Raw genomic sequence first — 22,041 nt, 5'->3', positions numbered from 1 at the left:
AAACCATGCCATCTGTAGCACAAATATGAGTTTGGTCATTCTGCCAGTGCTTTCAACGAAGCCACAGTGCGCATGCGAAGCCGTATATCCGCTCTCTTTCTCCGCCATCTTATGTCGCCTTTCCATTGTTCATTGAAGTTAGCAGGGGTGGCGGAGCTATTTACTGCGCATTAAAACATTTCGGGGATATTGTTCAGTTGACATCAGCAAAATAGGGGGAAGGAGCAAGAATCCAAGGTCATCATAGAATACGTGACACACGCGGATTTTTCGCTCAGGGTTCGATCTCAGACCTCGTCGGGAAATATGATGGACGACGAACAACCCAAGACCCTGTATGTATGAATAGCGGCAAGCTAACTAGCCGACTGGCCGTTTATTTTAAGTATCATCATGTAGCCGTGCATGTATCAATTGCATTTTCTTAATATGTGGTCGGTAATAGTCATGTCAGTCAGTTCTCCACCCTCTTGTTTTCTAGTGTGAGCCAGCCGCACTGGCTAACTTAGCTAGTTAACAACATGTCAGACGTGTCCATTTTTTTAGACAAAGCAAAGGCTGTATTTTGTTGCGAGCAGTGTTGCCACTGCACAATAATTTCGAAAGCCACCTTTTTAAAAATCTCAACATTTATTGATATTGCTATGTTCTTCTTAGCATACGGGAGTTAACTGTTAATGGTTGTATATTTTGGTAATAGCAGCTTTTCGAGAAAGACTAGCATGCTTGCTAACTATCTTGCTTGCTAACTAACGTTAACTCTTGTCGGCAGCATGCCGGGCCTCTAGTTTCTGTATTATGCGAAGCAATGCGGTTGTCGTCAGTCTGATACCTTTCCACACCGGTGGCCAAACTCTACAATGTCTGTGAAATCATAACCTACCTGCTAACGTTGGCTAACTAGCTACACTTTAACTAGCGACACTGCTCGGCGTACACCAACAATCAGACGTCAGTGTTATGTTGGTTTGCTCACTTTAATTAACCAACGTTCCCTAACTTACCGTTCATCATACCGCTACACATCTGAGATTCAAATTGGGTTTCTCAGCTACCATTTGTATGTCGGTGTTGTTACTACAACACTGCCATGTAATGGTAGCGAATGCACGTAGCTATTAGCTAGTTAGTTAAGGAACATAATACATGTAATGTAATGTGAAAGCGTGGTCTTGTCAGATGCCGAGTTTTAGTTTGTGAGGCCTATAGGCGCCTAACGTTACTATCTCAAGGAAATTATAACCGTGAATGTTACTGTATTATGTTGCTGTTACAGTCACGTAAATTCAGGTGTTACAATGTTACAAATAATATGTACAGTGGCTGTAAAATACGGTCGGGTGTTTACTGTTTCCAAACAGCTGACTTTACTTCACTGTTGTTTTTCTTCTTTGTATGGCACATCCATGTCTTGGTTTCAGTATCACCCTCCCCACAAAAAAAATGTATCAGAGTTATGAGGTAGTAAGTCTATCGAATGAATGTTTTAGTGCAATGTGCCAAATGCCTGTATCGCAAGAAACACTTTTTGTTGTTGAGTGTTCTATGTCTTTTTGGTCTTCGTTCCTTCTGTGCCGGTGTGCACCTTCACACACAGACACCAAGCCCCTCCACCTGTCACTCACAACTAACGACGAAAGATGACGTCTTCCTCTCTGACAACAAGCAAAACTCGCTGTTTGAGATTTGGTCCAACAGAATCAGTTATATGCACACCGAAACACTTAGATACATTATTTTACTGTAATAGACGAGAATTGAACGTTTATAATGATGCTCTTTTTATGTATTAACTCTCAAAACGTAAAACAGAGCAGACTCTACTAACACTAGAGTAACAATGAACATGATTGTGGAAAGTATATGCTCAGTTCTTTTGCTCGAAGCATTGCAGTACCATGTACCACTGGCAGCGTTTTAGCCACAGACTAATGTGCTAGCCGTCTCGTCTGCAATGAGAATAAAAATACATGTTTATATAAGGAATTGGGAACTAGTTTTAATTCTGAGAAATAAGTATCTTCTTATCCAGGTACTTGATTTCAACATCTAAACAAAGTGAACAGACTATGTTGTTCAAACAGTTGGAGACGAAGAGAAGGGTGTATTCATAACAGTTCAACTGTTCTACCTTGTTAGCAAGCAAACATATCCAAGTTGGCAAGACTTATTTTTATGCCCATTGCAGACTAGACAGCTAGAACATATAAATCAAAGTAGGTTACACTTTTTTTGGTTAATACATGATTCCATGTGTCATATTTTCATAGTTTTGATGTCTTCACTATTCTACAATGTAGAAAATAGTAAAACCTAAAGAAACCCTTGAATGAGTAGGTGTCCAAACTTTTGACTGGTACTGTAAGACCCTTTGCTATGAGATTCAATTGAGCTCTGGTGCATCCTGTTTCCATTGATCATCCTTGAGCTGTTTCTACAACTTGATTGGAGTCCTCCTGTGCTAAATTCAATTGATTGGAGATTATTTGGAATGGCACACCTGTTATATAAGGTTGACAGTGCATGTCAGAGCAAAAACCAAGTCACAAGGTCAAAGTATTGTCCGTAGAGCTCCGAGACAGGATTGTGTCAGGGCACAGATCTGGGGGGAGTGTACCAAAACATTTCTGCAGCACTGAAGGTCCCCAAGAACAGTGGCCTCCATCATTCTTAATTGGAAGAAGTTTGGAACTACCAAGACTCTTCCTAGAGCTGGCCACCTGGCCAAACTGAGCAGTCGGGGGAGAAAGGCCTTGGTCAGGGAGGTGACCAAGAACCCGATGGTCACTAACAGAGCTCTAGTGTTCTTCTGTGGAGATGGGAGAACCTTCCAGAAGGACAACTTTCTCTGCAGCACTCCACCAATCAGGCCTTTTGTTAGTGGCCAGTCAGAAGCCACTCCTTAGTAAAAGGCACATGAAACCCTGTTTGGAGTTTGCCAAAAGGTACCTCAAGGACTCTGACCATGAGAAACAAGATTCTCTGGTCTGATGTAACCTAGACTGAACTCTTTGGCCTGAATGCCAAGCGTCACATCTGAAACCTGGCACCATCCCTACGGTGAGTCGTGGTGGCAGCATCGTGCTGTGTGGATTTTTTTCCACGTCAGGGATTGGGACACCTAGTCAGGATTGAGGCAAAGATGAACGGAGCAAAGAGCGCTCAGGACCTCCGACTGGGTGTGAAGGTTCATCTTCCAACAGGACAACGGCCCTAAGCGCATAGCCAAGACAACATAGGAGTGACTTTGGGACAAATCTCTGAATGTTCTCGAGTGACCCAGACTTGAACCCAATCGAACATCTCTGGAGAGACCTGAAGCAAAGCTCCCCATCCAACCTGACAGAGCTTGAGATCAGCACAGAAGAATTGGAGAAAACCCTCAAATATAGGTGTGCCACGCTTGTAGCATCATACCCAAGGAGACTCAATGCAGTAATTGCTGCCAAAGGTGTTTCAAAGTACTGAGTAAAGGGTATGAATACTTACGTAAATGTGATATATATTTTTTTTAAATATAAAGTTAAATATTCTGCATACCAGTTTTTGCTTAGTCATTATGGGGTATTGTGTGTAGATTGAGGGACAAAAACAATTGAATCAATTTTAGAATAAGGCTGGAACATAATGTGGAAAAGGTTGAGGGGTCTGAATACTTTCCCAATGGTGAATTGCCCCTAACTTAAAAAAAACTAAGATTTTTAGGCCATATCATCCAGCTTTAGTAGTAAGTCATAATTGAGATACAAAGTCATTATGAGAGATGCAAGTCTGGATCATGGACATTAAATAGTCTGGGATTCAAACAATAACAACGCATTTTCCTGCTACTTTATTTGGTTAACATTTGAGGAATGGGGCGGAAGAAACGTAAACGTTCTCAAATACATAGACGCAAAGACCCTGAAATTATAGTTTTAACCACTTTTTGAAGTTATACAGTGTCTGTTTTTAAAAGGGCAAACTGGAATTGGTACATACATTTTTGGGACTTTTTAAGTTGTTCATATAGACCTTGAGTGTAACTTAGGGGACTGGGAGCAACAGTCTTACCCCATCAGAACCCTAAATAGTCTTGTTTTACATAACAATGTAGTTGTAAACAAATACTGTTTAGCTTCAAAACATGGGTAAAACTATAATTTTGATGTCGTGGGCGGTCGGTACTTGCATCCAGACGTGAAAGTCCTTGTGTATGGTTGACTGTATTTCTCCTGCCCCGTTCTTAGTGGCGGGGAAGTGCTTTGTTGTTTGAATCCCAGATTGTCCCTGCAGGACTGTTCGATGTCCATGATCCAGACTTATTATCTCATGATAATGACTTAGTGACTCATAATTATGACATATCTCAACTCCTAGTCATAAAAAAAATATATATATATAATATAATGAATATATATATATATATGAATGAATGAATGAATGCGGGTGATGGGAATGGGCTTCCACACATCCATGTCTTCTTCACTGGAACGAAACGGTTTTGATTTCAGTTTTTTTATTTAATTTTTTTTTGAATAGGAATATATTTTTACACCTTTAACATCAATTATCTAAAAACATGTAAACCAGGGCTCTATGCTGATGTTTTTTTTACAGGGTATGTGCCTAAGTTGGAAAATGTAAGGTGGGCACAAATATTTAGGCATGCAATGAAAAATATTTGAGGGAATGACGCTAGAGTCCTTTGTTTTTCTAGGCACACTGGTGCTCCTGAATTAAAATTCCAGGTCGCACAGCAAAGTAATTAGGCGCATATGTGAGTAAAACGGTCGCACTCTAGAGCACTGTAAACTCCATTTTATTTTTTTAATCACCTTTTATTGGCCACATACACCTGGTTAGCAGATGTTATTGCGAGTGTAGCGAAATGCTTGTGCTTCTAGTTCTGACAGTGCAAGTAACAAGTAATCTAACAATTCCACAACCACTACCTAATACACACAAATCTAAGTAAAGGAACGGAATGAGGAATATGTACATGTATGGCTGGGCCATGAGATCCAATGGATGGTATATACAGTATATACATCTGGGATGAGTAGTGCAAGATATGTAAACATCATTATTGAAGTGGCATTAAGTGACTAGTGATCCGTTTGTTAGTGGCCAAACGGATCACTAGTCACTTCATTAATGCCACTTTAATAATGATGTTTGCATATCTTGCACAATCAGCAAATTCATATTTGTATATGTTGTAGTGTAGCTTAGAGACCATATTTCACATCTGAAATGTTAGTGTTTTTGTGTTGAGACATGATCTTGAATACAGTGGGTCATTTCAATCATAGAAATAGAATTCATAGAATGGACCCTTCGGACCACTGCAATTTAGCTGGTACACAAATTTAGTTGTTATTGAAATAACTTGTAAGTACTACCACAAAGATGACTAACTTGTAAGTACTACCACAAAGATGACTGCCGGTCCACCCACTGTTGAATGGCTACTTAGAATATACATGACCATTTATCTGTGTTCATATGATTTCAAGAGGTTTCCTATAGAAGATTGACAGTATAATTTTAAACAGATATTCCCATTTCAAGTCCACATTCTCTGACGTGTGGACCTCCAACCATCTTTGTGGTACCATTTTTGAAAGGTGACATTTAACAATTTGATCAGTGAACATGACACCCACCCTGTATTCAAGAGCATGTTCTGTCTCAACCAATGGTGTGCAAATCACAAAAAACGTCAATGTGAAATTGGGTCTAAGCTACAAATGTGATTATGTAAAAATTAGGAGTTTACAAGATTGTAGATACTTGAAGTTAAATTACAATTTCTATGAAACATTATTCCTTCCCTTTACTTAGTTATGTGTGTTATGGAGAGGTCGACCGATTTAATCAGAATGGCCAATTTAATTAGGGCCGATTTCAAGTTTTCATAACAATCGGAAATCGGTGTTTTTGGGCACCTTTTTTTATACCCTTATTTAACTAGGCAAGTCAGTTAAGAACACATTCTTATTTTCAATGATGGCCTAGGAAAGGTGGGTTAACTGCCTTGTTCAGGTGCAGAACGACATACTTTCACCTTGTCAGCTCGGGGGATCCAATCTTGCAACCTTACAGTTAACTAGTCCAACGCTCTAACCACCTGCCTCTCATTGCACTCCACAAGGAGCCTGCCTGTTATGCGAATGCAGTAAAAGCCAAGGTAAGTTGCTAGCTAGCATTAAACTTGTCTTATAAAAAACAATCATAATCACTAGTTATAACTACACATGGTTGATGATATTACTCGTTTATCTAGCATGTCCTGCATTGCATATAATCGATGCAATGCTGGGGGATGATTTAACAAATGCGCATTTGCGAAAAAAGCACAATCGTTGGACGACTGTACCTAACCATAAACACACATGCCTTTCTGAAAATCAATACACTGAAGTATATGTTTTTAAACCTGCATATTTTGCTAAAAGAAATCCAGGTTAGCAGGCAATATTAACCAGGTGAAATTGTGTCATTTATTTTGCGTTCATTGCACGCAGAGTCAGGGTATATGCAACAGTTTGGGGAGCCTGGCTCATTGCGAACTAATTTTACGTAATTATGACATAACATTGAAGGTTGTACAATGTAACAGGAATATTTAGACTTAGGGATGCCACCCGTTAGATAAAATACCGAACGTTCCGTATTTCACTGAAATAATAAACATTTTGTTTTCTAAATTATAGTTTCCGGATTCGATTATATTAATGACCAACGGCTTGTATTTCTGTGTGTTATGTTTAAGTCTAAGATTTGATAGAGCAGTCTGACTGAGCGATGGTAGGCAGCAGCAGGCTCGTAAGCATTCATTCAAACAGCACTTTCATGCATTTTGCCAGCAGCTTTTCGCAAGCACAGTGCTGTTTATGACTTCAAACCTAATAGCCTAATGGCTGGTGTAACCGATGTGAAATGGCTAGCTAGTTAGCTGGGTGTGCGCGAATAAGCATTTCAAACGTCACTCGCTCTGAGACTTGGAGTAGTTATTCCCCTTGCTCTGCAAGGGCCGCGGCTTTTGTGGAGCAATGGGTAACGCTGCTTCGAGTGTGGCTGTTGTCGATGTGTTCCTGGTTCGAGCCCAGGTAGGGGCGAGGAGAGGGACTGAGGCTATACTGTTACAATGGCAATACTATAGTGCCTATAAGAACATCCAATAGTCAAAGGTATATGAAATGCAAATGGTTTGGAGAGAGATAGTCCTATAAATACTATTTTAACTACAACCTAAAACTTCTTACCTGGGAATATTAAAGTCTCATGTTAAAATGAACCACCAACTTTCATATGTTCTCATGTTCTGAGCAAGGAACTCAAACGTTTCCTTTTTTACATGGCACATATTGCACTTTTACTTCTCCAGCGGTTTGATTTTACATTATTTAAACCAAATTGTACATGTTTCATTATTTATGAGGCTAAATAGATTTTTATTGATGTATTATATTAAGTTAAAATAAGTGTTCATTCAGTATTGTTGTAATTGTCATTATTACAAATAAATAAATAAAAATTGCCCGATTTAATCGTCATTGGCTTTTTTGGTCCTCCAATAATCTGTTTCGGTGTTGAAAAATCATAAGCGGTCGACCTCTAGTATTAGGTAGTGGTTGTGGAATTGTTAGATATTGCTGCACTTTCGGACCGAGAAGTACAAGCATTTCGCTACACTCGCAATAACATCTGCTAACCAGGTGTATGTGGCCAATAAAATTTGATTTTAAAATAGTTTGACAACCCTGTTTGTAAGCTTTTTAAATGATACTAATCTCAACCGTTTATGTTTTCCAGTGATGAAGACATGGATGTTTCACTGTTTGGTGGTGTATGCAACATTGTCAACTTTGAGCACCTTTATCTCTTGAATATTTTGTCATTCAGGTCCCAAAAAGTCACTTTCTGAGCACTTCTACACTCAGCAAATATGTGTGCAAGGTTTTGTTCAAAAGGGATGCTGCCAAAAGTAATTGAATTCAAATGGATTTACTCAATGTAAAACTGAATCGGTCAATTCAACCTCCTCCTGATGGTTAGCTGTGAGGTGGAATAGTGTGGCTTTAAAGGAACAGTACATCCCCAAAATGACAAACGATTCCAGACGGTTTCACACCTCAGCAACATTGTGGATGGTGGTGAACCATCCCCTTAAATCCAGATCTTGTTAACCTCACTTCCTTGTCTATTTATTGTCTGCTAAGTGGAGCATCCATTTCTCTTCTATTTGCTGAGCCCAGGGTGTCCATGCTGATGTGTTGTCACTGTGCTGCAGGTATGTGGGGAACCTGTCTCGGGATGTGACCGAAGCCCTCATCATGCAGCTGTTTGGCCAGATCGGACCCTGCAAGAGCTGTAAAATGATAGTAGATGTGAGTCAAAAATCAACCTTTCTGTTATCTGGGAATGAACCTTCTCCAATCAGATTCCCCTATGATTCTGCTCAGAATGACTTAACGCTGCGCCATGTTCAGTTAGAACAAACCCGGAGAAAATTGTGAAAAATTATAATATTATGATTATGTGACTCGGTGAGGGGATTACCTTCGCTTTAAAAAAAAAAGTCTCTAGTTTTGTGCCAACCAAACGTTGACCATGACTCGGGGCCTATTCAGTGGTCTGCAGCACATAGAACATTGCAGAAATGTAATGTGTCAAGCCTATAAGAAAACAAACAATTCCCTATTGAACATGACAAAGAGGAATGTCTGTCCTATACAATGCTGCTTTATCTGGTACCCCACAGAATGAGCCCCAGGAATGATTATTCCAATAGGACAACAGCGTTGACCAATATTAGCCAGGAGCCTGTTTAAGAACACGTTGTACTGCTGTGAGTCTTACCTCTGGGATTGATTCATATTGGGATCCTGAGTCTGTCACTCGAAATAGAAGAAAGACGTGTTGTTTGGCCAATCTCTTAACGATGACGAATGGTCACGGGTTTGAGTTGCATAGGCTAGCTAGAGCTGCCCATTTACATTGCAAGGAGGGAGACTCAACGATGGTAGGATGAAATTCCCAGTTGTGACGTGAAAAAGTCTCCGTTCTTGTCCCCCTCCAGACGGCTGGTAACGACCCCTACTGCTTTGTGGAGTTCTACGAACACAGGCACGCTGCCGCGTCACTCGCAGCCATGAACGGTCGTAAAATAATGGGTAAGGTAAGCTATCGTATCTACAGGGTGAGTCGGCTTGGGGAGGGGAGGTTTGGAAAAAAGACAGGAGGAAGGAATTGAAGCCAAGTTCAAATCAGCCCCTATCCCCAGACACTTGACTTGATGCAGGTCTGGAAAGGTCGGATGTGTGCGAGCATTATGGCAGACCGATGAGAAGTGTCTAGGGGTAGCAGCAGAGTGGGTATCACATTGAATCATGGGTATCGAGTCATGTTGTCCGTTCAACCCAAACCGTTTACATTAAACCTCAGTAAGTATGACATGAATGGAAAGGGTTTCCTGATTGGTCAATAATACCACGCCCCCAGAAGAATGTTTTGTAGGGTACTTGGGTTCGGTCTGAATGGGTGGCAGCATGTCTTCCAACGATAGGGTACCTCGCCCCCAGAAGAATGTTTTGTAGGGTACTTGGGTTCGGTCTGAATGGGTGGCAGCATGTCTTCCAACGATAGGGTACCTCGCCCCCAGAAGAATGTTTTGTAGGGTACTTGGGTTCGGTCTGAATGGGTGGCAGCATGTCTTCCAACGATAGGGTACCTCGCCCCCAGAAGAATGTTTTGTAGGGTACTTGGGTTCGGTCTGAATGGGTGGCAGCATGTCTTCCAACGATAGGGTACCTCGCCACCAGAAGAATGTTTTGTAGGGTACTTGGGTTCGGTCTGAATGGGTGGCAGCATGTCTTCCAACGATAGGGTACCTCGCCCCCAGAAGAATGTTTTGTAGGGTACTTGGGTTCGGTCTGAATGGGTGGCAGCATGTCTTCCAACGATAGGGTACCTCGCCCCCAGAAGAATGTTTTGTAGGGTACTTGGGTTCGGTCTGAATGGGTGGCAGCATGTCTTCCAACGATAGGGTACCTCGCCCCCAGAAGAATGTTTTGTAGGGTACTTGGGTTCGGTCTGAATGGGTGGCAGCATGTCTTCCAACGATAGGGTACCTCGCCACCAGAAGAATGTTTTGTAGGGTACTTGGGTTCGGTCTGAATGGGTGGCAGCATGTCTTCCAACGATAGGGTACCTCGCCACCAGAAGAATGTTTTGTAGGGTACTTGGGTTCGGTCTGAATGGGTGGCAGCATGTCTTCCAACGATAGGGTACCTCGCCCCCAGAAGAATGTTTTGTAGGGTACTTGGGTTCGGTCTGAATGGGTGGCAGCATGTCTTCCAACGATAGGGTACCTCGCCCCCAGAAGAATGTTTTGTAGGGTACTTGGGTTCGGTCTGAATGGGTGGCAGCATGTCTTCCAACGATAGGGTACCTCGCCCCCAGAAGAATGTTTTGTAGGGTACTTGGGTTCGGTCTGAATGGGTGGCAGCATGTCTTCCAACGATAGGGTACCTCGCCACCAGAAGAATGTTTTGTAGGGTACTTGGGTTCGGTCTGAATGGGTGGCAGCATGTCTTCCAACGATAGGGTACCTCGCCCCCAGAAGAATGTTTTGTAGGGTACTTGGGTTCGGTCTGAATGGGTGGCAGCATTTCTTCCAACGATAGGGTACCTCGCCCCCAGAAGAATGTTTTGTAGGGTACTTGGGTTCGGTCTGAATGGGTGGCAGCATGTCTTCCAACGATAGGGTACTATGTTCCTCGCCCCCAAAATCGAGTTTTCTCCATTCTGCTCTGGTTTTTAGATAATACTACATATTCCGTAGATGGCGTCCTATATACATTAGGAACACACTGCAGGCCCCAATCTCAAATTAACATGGACGTTTGACACGGTGTAATTTGACTGAATTAGATGGTGCCATTTGTTTGGGTTTGAAGCCTGCCGATGTCTCACTGGAAGTAAAACGTCTTGTTCCTTTGGCCTGAGGGGAAATGCTGAACGAACGAGCATGGAGGAGGGATTGAATTCAAACACTGTATGAAACACCTGTTGATAAGATGTTATGGATACCCCCCAAAAAATGTTTTGGGTTATTTAACTACAAAATGTAGCTTGGTAGTGATTTCATTTTTTTAACGGATTCTGTGCCATTCCCCTGAACCTGCCGTCCTCGATTGGGTGTAGCTAATAGCTTCTTCTCATCCTCTGTCCTTGCCCTCTGTGGTCGGAGTTCTCGCTCCTGCTGGTAGACAACGCCTCTGGACGTCGCACATGTAAACGGGTTCACGCTCAGAAGAGAAGACTTGTCATAGCCAATTAGTATTGGCAGCACGTCCCATGACTTTAAACCTGGTTGGGTTGTGTAATCTTTCTAAGTAGTGCCTCCCCCCATTAACCTGTTTCAAATAACACTCCTCTACTTCTACACTGCCAGTCTTTATTATAATAATAATTATTATTATTATTGTGTACAATGTGTTCCTTTGCATAAAGAATCCAGATAATAACTATACTATATCTCTAAAGTCACATTCAGTTGAAAATATGTTATCCTCAACAGGTAATGAAGGACCATTTGAGGAGTAATACAAGTTCGTAAAATTCACTTGTTTGTAAGTCCCTTGTTATTTGGACCCTTTTTAAAAAAACTTCCTAGACGTTTTGTTCCAAATTTGATTGATTAGACAGTGAGACTGAATTGTGACAGTCTGAGTGTGAGCAGGCTTTCCCTCTTATCATTGTGTGACTACAACAAGCCCTCTGATCGGCAAACAGACGGACACGCTGCTGTCCAAGTAAGGCTCGCTTTTCACCCCTCTTTCCGGCTCTCTTTCTCTCTCTCTCTCGCTCTCTCTCTTTCTCTTTCTTTCTTTTCTTCAGGAGGTCAAAGTGAACTGGGCCACAACCCCTAGCAGCCAGAAGAAAGACACAAGCAGTGAGCATGATCTCCCTTGATACTTTGACACGGCCCATACCCATTGGTGCCTAAAATGAGTTGGCTATATAAAAACCGTATGATACATATGATTCTGTGTTCAGATCACTTCCACGTTTTCGTCGGAGACCTCAGTCCTGAAATCACCACGGATGACATCAAAGCTGCCTTTGCCCCCTTTGGGAGGATATCGTGAGTGTTCTCCCTGCTTCTCCTTGCCCAAGCTATTATCTCGGTTATGCTTATTCAAAACACTAGAGAACAACAACCTGTACTCACAGCATTCATCTGTCAAATGTTCTCTACAGATCTTTTTTGCGTATCTCTCAAGAAGCAAATATGCACAACAGAACTTCTTAGAACCCTACTTATCAAGTGCTTTGCAGCCTCCCTGGACAGAAACCCAGGGAGCCGGTGGCAAGGAAAAGCTCCCTGGAAACACTGCTCCGTAGGATTGGTTCTGTGCTCTCGTCTTGCCAACCGGTGTATTTGTGTCTGTTCGTAGTGATGCCCGGGTGGTGAAAGACATGGCTACTGGCAAATCTAAAGGCTATGGCTTTGTGTCCTTCTTCAACAAATGGGTGAGTGTCCCCCACCACCCTCGGCCTACTGCTCTTGGGTTTGTGGCTTGTGAGAAATCATTAGCGTCGGCGCGAAGAGTGTGAGCCTCTAATCCTTTGTTGTCCCCCCTAGACAACAGCCAGCAATGTTTAGCCAAGCAAATACCACTCTGAAGTTGATTTGCTACGTTGGTGTAGATAAGGTTTAGATTCTAGGTTATACCGTGATTACTACCACCATGCTTTATAAAGTCTGTGGATATTGGAACTGTGTGTGTGTGTAGGATGCAGAGAATGCCATCCAACAGATGGGAGGTCAGTGGTTGGGAGGACGGCAGATCAGGACTAACTGGGCCACCAGGAAGCCCCCTGCACCCAAAGCCACCTACGAGAGTGAGTTAGACACACACCTCTCACTGCTCCAAAGAATGACTTGCACACACCTGTTGGCATTGAATACAACAAAAAAAGATTGTCCATCTATTGTCATTCAAGTTTTAAATGCATCTTCTATTCCTCCCCAACTTGTGGAGCAGCGAACACAAAGCACCTGTCGTTTGAGGAGGTAGTGAACCAGTCCAGCCCCAGCAACTGTACCGTCTACTGTGGAGGAGTCACTGCAGGGCTTACAGGTATAGAACTACCCCGGGGGTTTGCTTTGGGAAAATGGTCAACGTGACCAGAAAGGGGAAAACCACCTGATGCCCGCGGTATGTGACCGAGATGATCATCTCCGTTAGACACTTGGGTGAATCTAGAGATGCAACAAACTAGGATAGGTTGCTAAAATGATTAGGATTGTGCTTTTGGACAATGAAAGAAAGTTTATTATAGAACAAATGAAGAAGTCTTTCATAGGGAGCGCGTGGCAAAAACGTCTAACTGGTTTTTGAGTTGCAGTCGCAACTCGGCTGTTTCCTGTTGCCTATTCTTGTGAATTGTCTGCCCTTTGCTTGTTTCTTTTGATCAATTCCCCATTACATTCACTACATGACCAAAAGTATGCGGACACACCTTCAAATCAGTGGCTTCGACTATTTCAGCCACAACTGTTGCCGATGTGTGTGAAATGGAGCACACCGCCATGCAATCGCCATAGACAATGACCGAAGAATGGCCCTTACTGAAGAGCTCAGTGACTTTCAACGTGGCACCGTCATAGAATGCCACCTTTCCAACAAGTCAGTTTGTCAAATTCCAGCCCTGCTGGAGCTGCCCCGGTCAACTGTAAGTGAAGTTATTGTGAAGTGGAAACGTCGAGAAGCAACCACGGCTCAGCCGCGAAGTGGTAGGCCAGACAAGCTCACAGAGCGGGACCGCTGAAGCGTGTAGCGTGTAAAGATCCTCTGTAACACTCACTATCGAGTTCCAGACTGCCTCTGGAAGCAACGTCAGCACAAGAACTGTTCATCGGAAGCTTCGTGAAATGGGTTTCCATGGCCAGGCAGCAGCACACAAGCCTAAGATCACCAACTGGTATGGAGTAGGTGTGATGGTTTCTAAACCCCCTGCTACTGTGATTTTCAATGTGAAGTAATCTACAGTGGATCTACAAGCTTCGGCTGGAATGGTGTAATGCTTGCCGCCAACTCTGGAGCAATGAAAACATGTTCTCTGGAGTGATGACTCACGCGACACCATCTGGCAGTCCAACGGAAGAACTGGGTTTGGCTGATGCCAGGAGAACGCGACCTGCCCCAATGCATAGTGCCAACTGTGAAGTTTGGTGGATGAGGAATAATGTTATGGGGCTGTTTTTCATGGTTCGGGCCCCTTAGTTCAAGTGAAGGGAAATCTTAACACTACAGCATACAATGACATTCTAAACTATTCTAACTGCAGTATAACTAGAAGCCCCTCTCTCCTCTCTACAGTATCACTAGTATCTCTCTTCTCTACAGTATCACTAGTATCTCTCCTCTCTACAGCATCACTAGTATCTCTCCTCTCTACAGTATCACTAGTATCTCTCCTCTACAGCATCACTAGTATCTCTCCTCTCTGCAGTATCACTAGTATCTCTCCTCTACAGCATCACTAGTATCTCTCCTCTCTGCAGTATCACTAGTATCTCTCCTCTCTACAGTATCACTAGTATCTCTCCTCTCTACAGTATCACTAGTATCTCTCCTCTCTACAGCATCACTAGTATCTCTCCTCTCTGCAGTATCACTAGTATCTCTCCTCTACAGCATCACTAGTATCTCTCCTCTCTACAGCATCACTAGTATCTCTCCTCTCTGCAGTATCACTAGTATCTCTCCTCTCTACAGCATCACTAGTATCTCTCCTCTCTGCAGTATCACTAGTATCTCTCCTCTCTACAGCATCACTAGTATCTCTCCTCTCTACAGCATCACTAGTCTCTCTCTCCTCTCTACAGCATCACTAGTATCTCTCCTCTCTACAGTATCACTAGTATCTCTCCTCTCTACAGCATCACTAGTCTCTCTCTCCTCTCTACAGCATCACTAGTATCTCTCCTCTCTACAGTATCACTAGTATCTCTCCTCTCTACAGTATCACTAGTATCTCTCCTCTCTGCAGTATCACTAGTATCTCTCCTCTCTGCAGTATCACTAGTATCTCTCCTCTCTGCAGTATCACTAGTATCTCTCCTCTCTGCAGTATCACTAGTATCTCTCCTCTCTACAGCATCACTAGTATCTCTCCTCTCTACAGCATCACTAGTCTCTCTCTCCTCTCTACAGTATCACTAGTCTCTCTCTCCTCTCTACAGTATCACTAGTCTCTCTCTCCTCTCTACAGCATCACTAGTCTCTCTCTCCTCTCTACAGCATCACTAGTCTCTCTCTCCTCTCTACAGCATCACTAGTCTCTCTCTCCTCTCTACAGCATCACTAGTCTCTCTCTCCTCTCTACAGCATCACTAGTCTCTCTCTCCTCTCAACAGCATCACTAGTCTCTCTCTCCTCTCAACAGCATCACTAGTCTCTCTCTCCTCTCTACAGCATCACTAGTCTCTCTCTCCTCTACAGCATCATTAGTCTCTCTCTCCTCTACAGCATCACTAGTCTCTCTCTCCTCTCTACAGCATCACTAGTCTCTCTCTCCTCTCTACAGCATCACTAGTCTCTCTCTCCTCTCTACAGCATCACTAGTCTCTCTCTCCTCTCTACAGCATCACTAGTCTCTCTCTCCTCTCTACAGCATCACTAGTCTCTCTCTCCTCTCTGCAGCATCACTAGTCTCTCTCTCCTCTCTGCAGCATCACTAGTATCTCTCTCCTCTCTGCAGCATCACTAGTATCTCTCTCCTCTCTGCAGTATCACTAGTATCTCTCCTCTCTGCAGTATCACTAGTATCTCTCCTCTCTGCAGTATCACTAGTCTCTCTCCTCTCTGCAGTATCACTAGTCTCTCTCCTCTCTACAGTATCACTAGTATCTCTCCTCTCTACAGTATCACTAGTCTCTCTCTCCTCTCTACAGTATCACTAGTCTCTCTCTCCTCTCTACAGCATCACTAGTCTCTCTCTCCTCTCTACAGCATCACTAGTCTCTCTCTCCTCTCTACAGCATCACTAGTCTCTCTCCTCTCTACAGCATCACTAGTCTCTCTCCTCTCTACAGCATCACTAGTCTCTCTCCTCTCTACAGCATCACTAGTCTCTCTCTCCTCTCAACAGCATCACTAGTCTCTCTCTCCTCTCTACAGCATCACTAGTCTCTCTCTCCTCTCTACAGCATCACTAGTCTCTCTCTCCTCTCTACAGCATCACTAGTATCACTCTCTCTCTCCTCTCTACAGCATCACTAGTCTCTCTCTCCTCTCTACAGCATCACTAGTCTCTCTCTCCTCTCTACAGCATCACTAGTCTCTCTCTCCTCTCTACAGCATCACTAGTCTCTCTCTCCTCTCTACAGCATCACTAGTCTCTCTCTCCTCTACAGCATCACTAGTCTCTCTCTCCTCTCTACAGCATCACTAGTCTCTCTCTCCTCTCTACAGCATCACTAGTCTCTCTCTCCTCTCTACAGCATCACTAGTCTCTCTCTCCTCTCTACAGCATCACTAGTCTCTCTCTCCTCTCTACAGCATCACTAGTCTCTCTCTCCTCTCTGCAGCATCACTAGTCTCTCTCTCCTCTCTGCAGCATCACTAGTCTCTCTCTCCTCTCTGCAGCATCACTAGTATCTCTCCTCTCTGCAGCATCACTAGTATCTCTCCTCTCTGCAGCATCACTAGTATCTCTCCTCTCTGCAGTATCACTAGTATCTCTCCTCTCTGCAGTATCACTAGTCTCTCTCCTCTCTGCAGTATCACTAGTCTCTCTCCTCTCTGCAGTATCACTAGTCTCTCTCCTCTCTGCAGTATCACTAGTATCTCTCTCCTCTCTACAGTATCACTAGTCTCTCTCTCCTCTCTACAGTATCACTAGTCTCTCTCTCCTCTCTACAGTATCACTAGTCTCTCTCTCCTCTCTACAGCATCACTAGTCTCTCTCTCCTCTCTACAGCATCACTAGTCTCTCTCTCCTCTCTATAGCATCACTAGTCTCTCTCTCTTCTCTGCAGCATCACTAGTATCTCTCTCCTCTCTGCAGCATAACTAGTCTCTCTCCTCTCTACAGTATCACTAGTATCTCTCCTCTCTACAGTATCACTAGTATCTCTCCTCTCTACAGCATCACTAGTCTCTCTCTTCTCTACAGCATCACTAGTATCTCTCCTCTCTACAGTATCACTGTGATCGTGTTAATATAGGATTGACAGGTATATAACCTTCCTCTATTTCCCCTCCTTAGAACAACTGATGAGGCAGACCTTCACCCCCTTCGGTCAGATCATGGAGATCAGAGTTTTCCCAGACAAAGGCTACTCGTTTGTGAGGTAAGACCACAGACTCGGTGTGTTTTGAGATTTACCCATATTGCAGTTGGACTGCAGTCATTGCCATGTGACTGCTCACTCTGACCCCGTCTCACCCTTGTCCCCCTCGCACGTCTCTACCTGGCTTAGGTTCAACTCCCACGAGGGAGCGGCCCACGCCATAGTGTCAGTGAACGGGACGTCCATAGAGGGTCACGTGGTGAAGTGTTACTGGGGGAAGGAGACCACAGACATGGTCAGCCCCATGCAGCAGGTACAGGTGCCTCAGCTCACACCGCAGGTAACATCTCCCTTTCTCATACAACGTCCATTACAATATACAGATATGTAATAGACAGTATGTTATAACACGTGTATGTGTATATAATATATACAGTTGAAGTTTACATGCACCTTAGCCAAATACATTTAAACTCAGTTTTTCCACAATTCCTGACATTTAATCCTAGTAAAAAATTCCCTGTCTTAGGCCAGTTAGGATCACCACGCTATTTTAAGAATGTGAAATGTCAGAATAATAGTAGAGAGAGTGATTTATTTCAGCTTTAATTTCTTTCATCACATTCCCTGTGGGTCAGAAGTTTACATGCACTCAATTAGTATTGGTAGCTTTGCCTTTAAATTGTTCAACTTGGGTCAAACGTGTGTAGCCTTCTACAAGCTTCCCACAAAAAGTTTGGTGAATTTTAGCCCATTCCTCCTGACAGAGCTGGTGTAACTGAGTCAGGTTTGTAGGCCTCCTTGCTCGCACACGCTTTTTCAGTTCTGCCCACACATTTTCAATAGGATTGAGGCCAGGGCTTTGTTGTCCTTAAGCCATTTTTCCAGTACTTTGGAAGTATGCTTGGGGTCATTGTCCATTTGGAAGACCCATTTGCGACCAAGCTTTAACTTCCTGACTGATGTCTTGAGATGTTGCTTCAATATATCCACATAATTTTCCTCCCTCATGATGCCATCTATTTTGAAGTGCACCAGTCCCCCATGCAGCAAAGCACCCCCACAACATGATGCTGCCATCCCCGTGCTTCACGGATGGGATGGTGTTCTTCGGCTTGCAAGCCTCTCCCTTTTTCCTCCAAACACAACGAGGGTGATTATTGGCAAACAGTTCTATTTTTGTTTCGTCAGACCAAAGGATATTTCTCCAAAAAGTACGATCTTTGTCCCCATGAGCAGTTGCAAACTGTAATCTGGCTTTTTTATGGCAGTTTTGGAGCAGTGGCTTCTTCCTTGCTGAGCAGCCTTTCAGGTTATGTCGATATAGGACTCATTTTACTGTGGATATAGATACTTTTGTACCGGTTTCCTCCAGCATCTTCACAGGGTCCTTTGCTGTTGTTCTGTGATTGATTTGACCTTTTCACACCAAAGTACGTTAATCTCTAGGAGACAGAACGCGTCTCCTTCCTGAGAGGTATGACGGCTGCATGGTCCCGTGGTGTTTATACTTGCGTACTATTGTTTGTACAGATGAATGCGGTACCTTCAGGCATTTGGAAATTTCTCCCAAGGATGAACCAGACTTGTGGAGGTCTACAATTTTTATTCTGGGTTCTTGGCTGATTTCTTTTGATTTTCAAATGATGTCAAGCAAAGAAGCACTGAGCTTGATGGTAGGCCTTGAAATATATCCACACGTTCATCTCCAATTGACTCAAATGATGTCAATTAGCCTATCAGAAGCTTCTAAAGCCATGACATAATTTTCTGGAATTTTCCAAGCTGTTTAAAGGCACAGTCTACTTAATGTATGTAAACTTCTTACCCACTGGAATTCTGATAGTGAAATAATCTGTGTGTGAACAATTGTTGGAAAAATGACTTGTTTCATGCACAAAGTAGATGTTCTAATTGACTTGCCAAAACTATAGTTTGTTAACAAGAAATTTGTGTAGTGGTTGGAGTTTTAATGACTCCAACCTAAGTGTTTGTAAACATCCGACTTCAACTGTGTGTATGTGTGTGAGAGTTCAAAGTGGGCATGCTAGGGGAAACCGATAAACATAGTTGATCTCTAAGCGTTGTCTCCACAGCAGAACAAAATTGGCTTTGCAGCGCAGCCCTACGGCCAGTATGCACAGTGGTACGGAAACGCCCAGCAGATTGGCCAATATGTGCCCAACGGGTGGCAGGTGCCGACCTACGGAGTCTACGGACAGGCCTGGAACCAGCAGGGCTTCAAGTGAGTACTCATGAACTACCGAAGAGGTAAACGAAAATAAAGTGTTGGATTGAAATGCAGATGATGTCAGGATGAGACTACTATGAAGTGACAGCCGCCGTCAAAGAGCAGTCTTGTTGTTCAAGTTCATCTGTCCTCTGACCTCTTGTCTGTGTGCAGTCATTTACAGGCGGGTGCAGGGTGGACGGGCGTTGGAGCGGTCAGTAATGGCGGCGTGGTGGAGCCTGGACAGGGAGTCAACGGGGCGGTGCTGGCCAACCAGTCGGTCATGGGCACCGCTGGCTACCACACCCACTGATCGACGCCGGCCCGGCAGCCCAGTGTCGGCCTCCTACCCTCCCAAAACCACCACAGGGATCCTACACACGGGGCGGACATGTTCCCCGTCTTTTACAACGCGATTTAAGAACTCTATGGCGGGGAGTGGGGATGTGTGATTCCACCTCTTCCTGTCCAGTTCCCCCAATCCTGGTTTTTACATGTAAGTTTAAAGGAGGAGGAGATGAGGCTTGTGTGTCATCCATCGGAGGTCGGAGCGTTTCCCAGTCCTGGGATATAAGATACATGCATATAGATATATGCACACAAACACACACCCATGTCCACACAGACACACACATACCTTACAAAGGTCTTTGGCCCCATGTCAGATCGATTGACTCGAGAATCAGAAAGGACTATGCCATTTTTAATGAAAGTATTAAATAAAATAAAATACACGATAAACAAGAAGAGGCGACTTCTTTTGGATTTGCTTTTTCTTGTTGGTTTAAGAACAATTTCAACTGCTGATATCGTTAAGAAACGACGCTTTGCCTGTTTTTGTTTCGGGTCATTTTAAAGAAATGTTTATAGCAAGGACACCATGGAATCATGTGAAATGTAAGAACCTTTTTTTGTTTATAATAATTTTTTTTGATCAAATGGATATCAACTGTGGAATTTTTTAAAATACGATTTTCAATCTCAACTAAAAACCAATTGCAGGGATTACTGCCACTGTTCTTTCTTTACGAGGCAGACATATTGCACAATACTATTACTCTTAGTTACCTTTTCACACAATTTGATGTTACAAAAATTCTTGGTATTTTGAATTGTTTTTGCATTACACTTTATTTTTCCTTTTGAAAAGTTTATTTTAGGAGGGCTTACATACTGTACTGTTTTGTATGTAAATAACCAAACAGTCTGTTAAACTGTTCTGACAAGGCTTAGAGGGGGGAAAAACCTCATGTTAATTATGGAAGCTTGCTTGTTTTTTTGACTGGCGGTCTGGGGGTAAGGGATCATTAACAGTAGAAGTGGGCATATCAGCGTCACTGTCTAATGCTGGTTCTGGACAATGTAAGGACAGTACAACATTTTGATTCTTCCAGGTGCCTGTGAGGAGAGAACAGCATTGCAAAATGAGCTAGACTGAAAAGTAATGTAGACTTAAAGTTATTCTGTGTATAAAACCTAAATATTGAACTTTTTTTTTTTTTTTTTTTTATGATAAAGTCGTAAATAGTTATAAAAAACGGGGGGAAAACTTGAACGGATCAGATTTTTGAACCCCTATGGAGTTGATTTAATAATAGCGTTGGTCGAGACCCCTTGCTTTGCCTTATTTTGAGTTCATTTCATTTGAACCAACCTCTTATCATAAACGGCTCATAAAGTCAGATTATTTTCCGACCTTGTGTTTTGAGGCGGTGTTTTTTGGGGGTTATGTTGATACGTGTTCTTGTCCCATTAAAATGCTGATGCGTATAAACACTGCTTGTGGGAACTGTTCATATTTCTAGCTCTTCGCTCTTCTTGTTACTGTATTTCAAACCGCTTGATGTGAGCTTGGTTCAGTCTTGCAATTAAATGTTGTTGTTTTTTGTTTACAATGAGCTTGCTTACATGTAATGTTCAGATCCAGTGATTTTTGAAATCAGAACCGTTGTGTTAGTAGCAGAAACTGGAATAATTGAACAGAGCAGGCCTACCTACAGTACAGAACCTTTTGACACAAGCTGTTGAGCATGAATTTATGAACTACGGGTATAAACCAACAAAATACACTGAACAAATGTATGAATGCAACAATTTCAAAGATGCTACTGAGTTACAGTTCATCTAAGAAAACCAGTCAAATTAAGAATGTGTTGGGCCATAATCTATGGATTTCACGTGACGAGAACACATCTATTGGTCACGGATACCATTTTATTTATTTTTTACGGTAGGGGCTTTGATCAGAAAACCAGTAGGTATTTGCCTCATCTCCTTCGCATAGAACTGATCAGGCTGTTGATTGTGGACTGTTCTCTCTATAATGGCCTTGTGAAGTTGGTGGGAACTGGAGCACGCTGTCGTACACGTAAATCCTGAGCATCCCAAACATGATCAATGGGTGACGTGTCTGGTGAGTCTGCAGGCCTTGGAAGAAATGGTCCATTTTCAGCTTTCCAGGAATTGTGTACGGATCCTTGCGACATGGGGCCGTGCATTACCATGCTGGTACGTG

The 22,041-nt window shown here is 43.1% G+C and overlaps 1 protein-coding gene across 3 annotated transcripts; it reads left to right on the top strand.

The window, feature by feature from the left end:
• Positions 1-85: 85 nt before the first annotated feature.
• Positions 86-21,413, top strand: LOC135544623 (cytotoxic granule associated RNA binding protein TIA1). 3 transcript variants are annotated; one of them, XM_064972372.1, is made up of 12 exons: positions 87-335; positions 8,279-8,375; positions 9,068-9,166; positions 11,890-11,944; positions 12,049-12,136; positions 12,450-12,525; positions 12,789-12,897; positions 13,041-13,136; positions 17,272-17,356; positions 17,486-17,636; positions 19,396-19,541; positions 19,701-21,413. In XM_064972372.1, exons 1-12 carry the CDS (start codon positions 307-309, stop codon positions 19,837-19,839), a joined length of 1,170 nt encoding a protein of 389 aa, XP_064828444.1. In that variant the 5' UTR covers positions 87-306; the 3' UTR covers positions 19,840-21,413. The 3 variants fall into 3 exon arrangements, with proteins under 3 accessions (XP_064828445.1, XP_064828444.1, XP_064828443.1); XM_064972371.1 differs by having other exon boundaries at positions 19,393-19,541; XM_064972373.1 differs by lacking the exon at positions 19,701-21,413 and having other exon boundaries at positions 86-335; positions 19,396-19,545.
• Positions 21,414-22,041: the final 628 nt, after the last annotated feature.

Source organism: Oncorhynchus masou, chromosome 8, assembly GCF_036934945.1.
Source record: "Oncorhynchus masou masou isolate Uvic2021 chromosome 8, UVic_Omas_1.1, whole genome shotgun sequence".
In the NCBI taxonomy this organism is placed as follows: domain Eukaryota; kingdom Metazoa; phylum Chordata; class Actinopteri; order Salmoniformes; family Salmonidae; genus Oncorhynchus; species Oncorhynchus masou.
Note: the sequence above shows the minus strand (reverse complement) of the source record. Positions and strands in the feature narration are given on the sequence as shown.